The sequence below is a fragment of the Echinops telfairi genome, unplaced genomic scaffold, assembly GCF_000313985.2.
Source record: "Echinops telfairi isolate 266 unplaced genomic scaffold, ASM31398v2 ScPeMD7_6080;HRSCAF=6971, whole genome shotgun sequence".
NCBI classification, from domain to species: Eukaryota; Metazoa; Chordata; class Mammalia; order Afrosoricida; family Tenrecidae; genus Echinops; species Echinops telfairi.
In genome coordinates this window covers 9,988,743-9,997,926 of record NW_022109980.1, presented here as the reverse complement: position 1 = coordinate 9,997,926, position 9,184 = coordinate 9,988,743, and the positions used below count along the sequence as shown (strand labels likewise).

The 9,184-nt window shown below is 51.3% G+C and overlaps 1 protein-coding gene across 3 annotated transcripts in view; it reads right to left on the bottom strand.

Moving 5' to 3' along the window:
- Nucleotides 1-4,057: 4,057 nt before the first annotated feature.
- OCRL (OCRL inositol polyphosphate-5-phosphatase) overlaps nt 4,058-9,184 on the bottom strand; it is a 66,745-nt gene continuing 61,618 nt past the window's right edge. For all 3 annotated transcript variants that reach the window (XM_045295854.1, XM_045295856.1, XM_045295855.1), the window contains 4 exons: nt 7,049-7,133; nt 6,429-6,556; nt 5,646-5,757; nt 4,058-5,361 (listed from right to left, as the gene is read on the bottom strand). In XM_045295854.1, coding sequence (XP_045151789.1) covers nt 5,237-5,361; nt 5,646-5,757; nt 6,429-6,556; nt 7,049-7,133 — 450 coding nt within the window. In that variant the 3' untranslated portion in view covers nt 4,058-5,236. The remainder of the gene's footprint in view (nt 5,362-5,645; nt 5,758-6,428; nt 6,557-7,048; nt 7,134-9,184) is intronic.

Here is a 9,184-nt window from a genome sequence, read left to right as displayed (position 1 = left end):
GCTCTGCAAAAGAAAGATGAGGCCATGTGCTCCCATCAAGATGACAGCGTAGGAACCCTGTGGGGCAGTCCTACTTCGTCCGACAGTTTCGCTGGGAGTTAGAATTGCCCAGTGGGTTTGTCAAGACTAGCAACTCAACTCACTACCACAGAGTGGATTCGGAGTCCTTCCTAGTGAGCCTGTGGGACGGAGCAGAGCTGGTCCGTAGGGCTTCCTAGGCTTGCTGAGAGCAGACAGCCTCATATTTCTTGAGGGGAGACTACAGGTGATGGTAGCTGTGTTAGTACAGCATCTGGAATGAACAACAGCAATTCCATACATGCGAACTATTTAAACTTGTGTGTGGGAGTAGTAGCTATCCAAGTCAGGGGAGGAGTACAGTGAGAGAGAAACATCGGGTCATGTCTGAAGCGGTTTGGGGAAAATGGAAGTGTTAGGGGGAATAAGGATCATAGCTGTCATTCAATTAACACGTAGGTTCCGGAAGCTCTCCCCAGCCCTTTCAACATCCTCCTCATTCCACCCTCACAACAGCTCTGAGCAAGGTGTTAGCAGTTATTTCGCTTTAACACACTGCCAGCGTGTCGATTCTGAACTCTTGGTGACTCTATACAGGATTCCAGAGACCATCTTTACAGAAACAGCCAGCCTCATCTTTCTCCCAGAGAATGGTAGGAGAGTTTGAATGCTTGAGCTAGCAGCCCAAATGCCTTGCTCTCAGTGCCACTGGAGCACTGAGGTCAATTTACTCTTATCCAAGGTCACACTTCTAGTAAGTAATCAAGCTGGGACTTGAACCCAGGCCGTCTGGCTGTTGGGAGACTATATGACGAACCCCAAGGGTCTTACCTTCCGAATCACTATGGGGCAGCTTAGATGACCAGCAGTGGGTAGACCCTTCAGGGCAGTAGTGCTCATCCAGGGGTGTGTGATCCAACTCCCCTGGTCTTGTCTTACTTTAAAATGCAGACCCCAATATCTGACCAGAATCAGACTTTTGGGGGGTGGGGGGTGGGACCTGTTCTGCAACCACCTTTTGAGGTGCTTTTTCTGCACTCAGATGTGAGACTCCCCGTGCAGGGTTTTGGGGTGATGTGAGGTCTAGTTGCTGTGAAGCCCCTGAGTAAGCAATGTGAGGTCATGCTTTGGACACCAGCATTATCCCATTCTGTTCTGGGGGTGGGGGTATTGACTTAAGAGGCCAGCAAGTCCAAGGTCAAGGAGCTCTGGTAACATAGTTACACGTTGGGGTGCTAACCACAAGATCAGCTGTTCAAATCCACCAGCCGCTTCACAGGAGAAAATGCTTTCAACTCCTGTGAAGAGTCAGTCTCAGAAACCCACAGGAGCAGTTCTATCCTGTTCTGTAAGATAGAACTACGAGTCAGCATCAACTCGATGGCAGGAAGTTTGAGTTAGTCCAGCGTGGCAGGTGGCTACGATGTAGCAGTCTGGATCGAAAACTGGGCCAACATGACAGGCAGCAAATATGCTGAAATCCTACCAGTTGGTGAACTTAGCTAAATGGGTGGGGTGTCCATTGTAGCCATCTTTCAGCTTGGAGGCTCGGAGAATTTCTTTGTAACAAAAAAGGAAATTGTAACCAGGACTAAATTTCAAGCTGTCTCACTAACCTGAGCGACCTGAGCTTATTTAGCGACACCCAAAACCACTTGCGCTGTCATCAAAGGCCACAGCGGGTTTCCTGCCACGGACTCCCCTGCAACCCGAGATACTTTGCCAAATAGCTAGCTGCTGGCCGTCATTTACCCACTGGGGAGCAAACGGCCCTAGCAAGGAGACACGGCCAAGACTTTGGGTGGGGTTAGCAAAGCTTCATGAGCACATTGCCAGCATGTTCATCCGGGACGAGCTCACAGCTGAGCAGCAACCTCCCCAGCTGTGGCCTCCATGAGAAGAGACAGCCCACATGCTCGCAGGGGTTTGGCCAGGAACCAAGGCCCTGGGCGCAAATGAGGGCTTCCCTCTTAAAGGGCCAGAGTTCAGATTTGATGCAAAAACCACACAGACAACCAACTTCCCCAATTCGAGGTGGTACATGCTCCAATCTGGGTGTCCCAAACTGTCCATTGGATCATGGCAAGGTAGGTGCTTTTGGGAAGAGTCTGAATTACTGAGGCTGTCTTGGGCCAGATCCCTGGGGTGAGGGACCATTGCTCTCACCAGTAGGACATTGACACCCATGAAAAAGAAGTCTCCTCTCCCTTTTGACCCACTGTGAAGCTGTTGCAGTTCTCACACAAAGTGAAGGGGAAATACCGGTGGATGAAGCCCCGGGCGAGTGCCCTCTGCTCATGGAGCAGAGACGTGAGCGGCCTTGCTGTCGTGCAGAATGCACTGGAACGTGCAGTGAGATCAAGATTTAGCCCCCTGTCAGCTGATCTCTCTTTTGACCAATTTTAAATTTGTTCTGGTTTTGAATAGATTTTCTTTTCGATTGAGGTTTTTCTGTTTTCCTTTGCTCTTGTTAGTTTTTTTTAAATGTTTTCCTGTATATGAAATCCAGGATAGGTAAATCTCTAGAGACAGTAATTGGATTAATGGTTTCTTGGGAGGGGTATGGCCGGGGAGGTTGGGGGAAATAGGGAACTAACAACAAGTACAAGATGGAAGAAAATGCTGTAAAACTGATCGTGTTGATGACTGTACAACTCTCCTTGATGTGATCGAACTCTTTGAATTGCATGAAATGTGACTTCTATGCCGATAACACTGTTGCGGGGTGGGGGTGAGGGAATATCTTTTCCTCTATTCCTCTAACAGGACCCATTCCTTATAAGGATATACTATCTTTACTGGGGTCTGAAAAATGCATGGCTTCTTTTCTGTCTCTAAAAATCCCAGCCCCCTGCCAGCAAGTCCCTTCCACCTCAGTGAGCCTGTAGGCCGAGACCTGCCACTTTGTCGGAAGCAGTTCGCTGGCCTACGGGGCTGCTGTGAGAGAGACCCAGTGGCAAGAGCGTCCGACTGACTTCTTCCTTACCAGGGGCACACTTTCCACACAACATATATTTATTCAGAAAATAAAATGGCAATAAATTATGATAAAAAAAGATGACACGAAATACAGAATTCCACTAGCAGCTCTGCGTAGTGACCGACAGGTGGGGACAACAGAACAGTCACAGGAGAAGAATCTGATAAGAGTGAGAGGGAGGGGTGGGGAGGTGACTTCATCCCTAGGGTTGGAACCAGCTCTTTCCGGAAAGCAACCGGCACAGTGTCCTTCTCGGCCTGTTAGCAAGAGGCTCTCTGGCTGAACCCCTGGCAGTGACTTAGGGATGTGAGGTTGGGGTCCTGCTCTGTTTCTGGTCTCCCCCACCTGGAGATTGTCTAGAAGCCCCACCTGTAGACATCCCTCGGCCAAAGACGGGGAGGAAGAGGAGGCAGTGAAGCAGTGTAGTGCTTTTCATGCACAAAGGGGGTGGACAGCTGCCCGCGTGCTGCATATGGCCCACGCCGGCCCTGTCCCTAGGCCTTCCGAGACCCTGGGCTGGCAGCAGCCTGGCCAGCAAGCCTCAGGTCCCCAGCGAGGCCCCTTTTCTGCCGTGGTGTCTCTACCTTGACCTATCATCTGCCTCTCCTGCTCACTTTCTGGCCTAGTGCCGATGGCAATGCTCTTCTGATTGCAGTTGTCCGTGAACTAAGTTCAACTCCCAGGCCTAGACTCATCACATGGCCAGCAATGTGACAGCCAATAACAAGTCCTGGCTCCCTAACTTCTAGGTAGAACACTGCATGAACACAGACACTGCATGAGCTGGCCCTCGGAGCCCACTTTTGAGAAATGGGCGAGTGGGTACATGGGGGGGGCCCTAAGTGGGAACTACCCACCCCCACCCGTCTGTAGGGGAACCAATGCCTGGGACTACGCCCAGAGCCTGCCCAAAGTGCTCCTTGGGTTGACCGTAAACTGGTAATGACTGAGCCCATTAGAGGACACCCGTCGTCTCAGGCAGTTGTGTGCTGCCTGTGACCAGTGGCTTGTTTATTGGCCCTCAGGGACTATCTTATTTAGTAAAGGCCGACCCCCCCACCCCCCGCCAAGCTGGACTCAATAAAGAACCCCGAGGGGTGTCTCAGGTGGGACAGCTAAGGTGCTTCTTGTCCTCAGTCTGCTACCACAGTGCTAGACAAGGTGGCTATGGGACCCCAGGGCAGTCTGCAAATCCTTTCATGGTAGGAGCGGGCTGTCACACTCAGAGATGACTCCGCTGAGGGCGAGAGCTACCTCTGAGCCCTGCTCCTTCATGAGATCGTGAGAGGATGGGTAGGGCCACTCTCAACCCCCCTGCTCTGGGGAGGAGTAGTAGCTCTAGACAAGCTGGCGTGCAGATGCTCCCGCAGGGACAAGGTGGATCCTCACTGGAGGTGGGTTCTGTGGACACCCAGGCTCTGCACTGAGGGGCAGGAAAGGGCAAGGAGGAAGCAAGACTTGTCAGATGTGACTAGTCTCCCCTGTGACACACTCAAAAAGCTTCCGTTCTGCTTGTAATTTTCTCCCATCAGTGGGAAGTTCTCTCTAATCGTCCCTGCACTTATGCTACGTAGTGGGATCAGAGAAAAGAGGCTATGGCTCCACTTGGTGCTGGTCAACACAAAGGCCAACTGAACGGAGACGCAGCTGTGGTGCAAACCAGAAACTCCTGGAACGACCACATGGAGGCAGTGAACTCACTGCTGGGAGACACCCTAGTTGTCACTAGCCTAACCCAGACGTCCTTCAAAATAACAGTACTAGCGGGGTGCAAAGGAGTGAGGTGGGACGGAGCGCCAAAGTGCTTTAGATGAAGAATTACAGACAAGTCTGAGCTACAGCCAGCTTGTGAGCCTGGGAGTGGGGAGTCATCCCAGGGCACTAAAGGTGATCCTGACAATGGAGCTGGAGGGCAACAAGCACATCCCTAAGAAAGAGTGCAAAATACAGAGCTCCTGGCCTTATAAGGAGAAAACACAAAAACACCAAGATATGGTAACTTTGGCTTGGCAATCGAAGTCTGGAAGGAGTGTGCTGGGTTGGCTGTGGCAAAGGTGCACAGGGAGTGTGAGGGCACGTGCGTCCTTTTGCATCATTAACAAAAACCTTTCCATGCCCACAGCCTGAGCCCTCTGCAGCAGACCCTGTGCGTGGCATGGCTTTTCACCCCATCTGGAAGAACCAGGAGCCCAAGTTCTTCCAGCTCTGGAATCTTGGCGAACCGGAAGAGGAAGAGAATTAGTCTTCGTCGCTCCCCAGCAGGAACCCCAGCAGGAACTGGATGGCACGCTGGCGGTCGCTCGGAGGCTGTCTGGTCATAAGGTTGGGAGGAGGCCTTAGGAGAAGGCTGGTGAAGAGGGTAGCTAGAGAGTGAGAGATGGCAAAGGGGGAAAAGCCCTGGTCAGACACTACAGGAGCAACACTTCAGGCTGAGGGGCAGGGACAAGGGCAGCAGGAGGGAAGTGATCACATTGGTGGAGTCCCTCATCGGTACAAATGGTGAATGCCCTTGAAGGGACCACAGAGCGATGTTCTGCTCTGACCACACCAAGAAGCTATGAGATGGCACCTACTTGGCAGCATCCACCCAGGTTGTCCTTGACCAGTACACCCCTCACCCTCCCTTGCCCGCCAGCCATCACCTTACCGATCATGTTGGCACTGACATTGTTGTACTCAGAGAATTTTAAGAGTTCTCGAAGGAATGCCATTAAGTAGCGGAACACATTTCGATGGCATCTTGGCAGCTGCGAAATCACCTGTTTTAAGAAGGGGGGGGGTAGGAAGTGGGGACGAGAGGGGGTAGCAGGGAGTCAGAGGAACCGAGGGCTCCCATGACCCAATGTGGTCATTCAGCCCCCACAGGACCCAACCAATCTGTGGGTGCCCCTCAGGATTTGTGACACCGGCCAAAGGACCCTCCCCCCCTCACCAGGCCTTGTGGCCCTTACACACTCACACGCACACCCTGCCTCACAAGTAGGTCCGTGAGGTCTGCCTTTTGTAGACAAAATGGCGTTCTTAGGCATTCTCGACCATTAAGCATCAAAATTATTTCAGGAGTTATGTGACATGGAGACCAAAAAGAGAAAAACAGCAACAGCAAGACGCTTGGGCGCAACACCCAGCCTGCCCAAGTGGCCCGCGCAGTCGGCTGCACCTGTCTCCCCAGCCAGAGGGGCGGACTCCACCCCAGTAGGCTTCCTGAACACGGGAAGAGACCGCCGGGTCAGGTAGTCGATCTCATAGGAGACACTTGCCCCTCGCCTGTACAGGGCTCAGATCCAGACCTGCCCACCTAGGAGCTGGCAGCTGACCTGGCTCTGTATACCTGAGTTTTGTGGGGGTGAGACGGGGAAAAGAGAAGACCCGCCCCAGGCCCCCTTAGATTGGGAGCGGTGGTGGCAGCGGGGTGACGAATGAAGCCCACCTGCCGGCAGACCCGGGGCTCGTGGGCTGAGTCGAGGCATCGCTGATACAGCTCATAGCAGATGATTGGCTCTGGCAGCGCCTCCAGGAAAATGAGCAGGGCTTCAGCCACGGAGTGGTTGCTGCCAGCTGGGTGGGCCAGAGTCAAGGGAAAGGCGTGCCAGTGAAAAGGTGGTGGCACATGGGCCCGGCCACCCCTACCTCCTACTCCCTAAGGAGTGGCTTTTCTCTTGCACTTGGACCCCTCCAGAGTGGTTACAGACCCCATCAGATGCTCTGAGGAGGTCTGGCCCAATTTCAGAGGCAGGAGGCTTACCAGGGGCCTTCCATCATCTTTCCACTCCATTTTCCCTCCTTTTGCCTGCAGAAGACTCCCTCACACTGGCTCCATCCTATAAGCTCGCCAGCAGGACTCTCTCTAGCCTTGACCCTGTCCTTGGCTATGCTGGCCTTTGGGTCCTTCCTGTAGAAAGGCGCGTTGTTCCCTACTTCTTGATTGCTTAGATTGAGCATGTGATGCAAAGAATAGAGGTTGCAAACACTGACCTTGAACGAAAGACAATCAAACCAGAGCAACAGAGACGTGAAACCTAGGCAAAAGAGCTGTGCTGGAAAGGATACGGATCGCCTCGGGAATGCTGGTATCCAGGCACTCAATGATCTGCTGCAATTCCTCCTGCATTCCTGGGGTCTGGAACAGGTCCTCCTACCGAAGGGGGTGAGAACAAGGTGTTCACTAGGGCCAGGAGGGCAGCAGGGCGGCATCAGAAAAACAGCCACCCCAAATCTCCAAAGTCTGTGTGAAGTTTGATTTAAGCCCAGACAATTCTCTCTTCCAAGGGGTTATCCTCTACCAGTTAGGGCAGGGGTACCGATCAGGAAACAAGTTCTAGCCTCCTAACAAGAAAGAGAAGGCATAGTCCAAACCATATACCCTGCAAACTCCATACCTCCCAAACCAAACTCCCCACCAAGTGGAGGCCGACTCCTAGCCACACGAGGAGGCGGGGCAGAACTGCCCCTGTGGGGTTATAAGACTGTGACTCTTAAAGGAGGCTAGGGGGTGGGGGAAATGAGCTAATTCCAAGGGCTCAAGTAGAAAGAAAATGTTTTGAAAATGCTGATGGCAACATGTACAAATGTGCTTGACACAACGGATGGGTGTATGGATTGTGATAAAAGCTACAAGAGCTACGTGCATATATCTATAGGTTTAGTATTAAGGCAGCAGATGGACATTGGGCCTCCACTCAAGCACTTACTCATTGCAAGGTAACACATTGTTCTATTAAACTGGCATTCCAGGATGCATACCTTCCCGAAACAATTGCTGAAGAAAAATGTGAACATAAGCAAAGGCGGTGAAGAAAGCTGATGGTGCCTGACTATCCAAAGATATAGCGTCTGGGGTCGTAAAGGCTTGAAGGTAAACAAACGGCCATCCAGCTGAGAAGCATCAAAGCCCACATGGAAGAAGCACACCAGACTGTCTGACCACAAGATACAGAAGGGACCAGTTATCAGACACCAAAAAACTAAAAATCAGATCAGTGGGTACCCACCTTCCTGATAGGATCACTGAAAACAAAGGTGTGCATAGGCAAAGATGGTGAAGAAAGCTGGTGGTGCCTGGCTATCAAAAGATATAGCGTCTGGGGTCTTAAAAGGCTTGAAGATAAACCAGCGGCTAACTAGCTCAGTAGAAACAAAGCCCACATGGAAGAAGCACACCAGCATGTGTGACCACGAGCTATCGAAGGGATCGGGTGTCAGGCATCAAGGAACAATAAATCATGTCATTGTAAAGGTGGATGAGTGTAGAGTGGAGACTCAGAGTCCATCGGTGGGCAACTGAACACTCCCTTGCTGAGGGGTTGTGGGGAGGAGATGAGCCAATCAGGGTGCAGGGTAGCAACGATGAAATATATAACTTTCCTCTAGTTCTTAAATGCTTCCTCCCCCCCACTATTATCATGATCCTAATTTTGCCTTGCAAATCTGGCTAGACCAGAGGATGTACATTGTACAGATAGCAAGTGGAAACACAGGGAATCCAGGATAGATGACTCTTTCAGGAGTAGTGGTGAGAGGGGCGAGGCCTGGAGGGTGAAGGGAATGTGGGTTAGAAGGGGAGAACCAATTACAAGAATCTAAGTATAGCCTCCTCCCTGGGGGATGGACAGCAGAGAAGAGGGTGGAGGGAGACGTTGGACAGTGTAACTTATGACAAAACTATAATTTATGAATTATGAAGGGTCGTGAGGGAGGGGGGAGTTAGGAGGGAGAGAGAAACTGAGCAACTGATATTAAGGGCTAAAGTAGAAGGAAATGTTTTGAGAAAGATGAGGGCAACAAATGTACATATATACTTGACAAAACGGATGTATGTATGGACTGTGATAAGAATTGTATGAGCCCCCAATAAAATAATTAAGAAAAAAAAGCTATAAGAGCTCTCAATAACACGATGAGAAAAAAAAAAAAGACTGACTCTTTATGGGAGTAGAAGGCCTCATCTTTTTCCCGCGGAATGGCTGGTGCTTTCAAACTGCTGACCTGACAGCAGTCCAGGGCTGAAGCACCGTCCTGCAAGCAATCTGTACACATCAAACACAGATCCCAGATCCTACTCCAGGCTGGGGAAGGAGGCATGGCACATTCAAGGCGAACCTTACTTTCAAGCGATATTACTCTTCACTGATAAAGAGAAAACATTACCCTTTCACTTGATCCCTGAGTATGGGGGCGGGCGGGGGG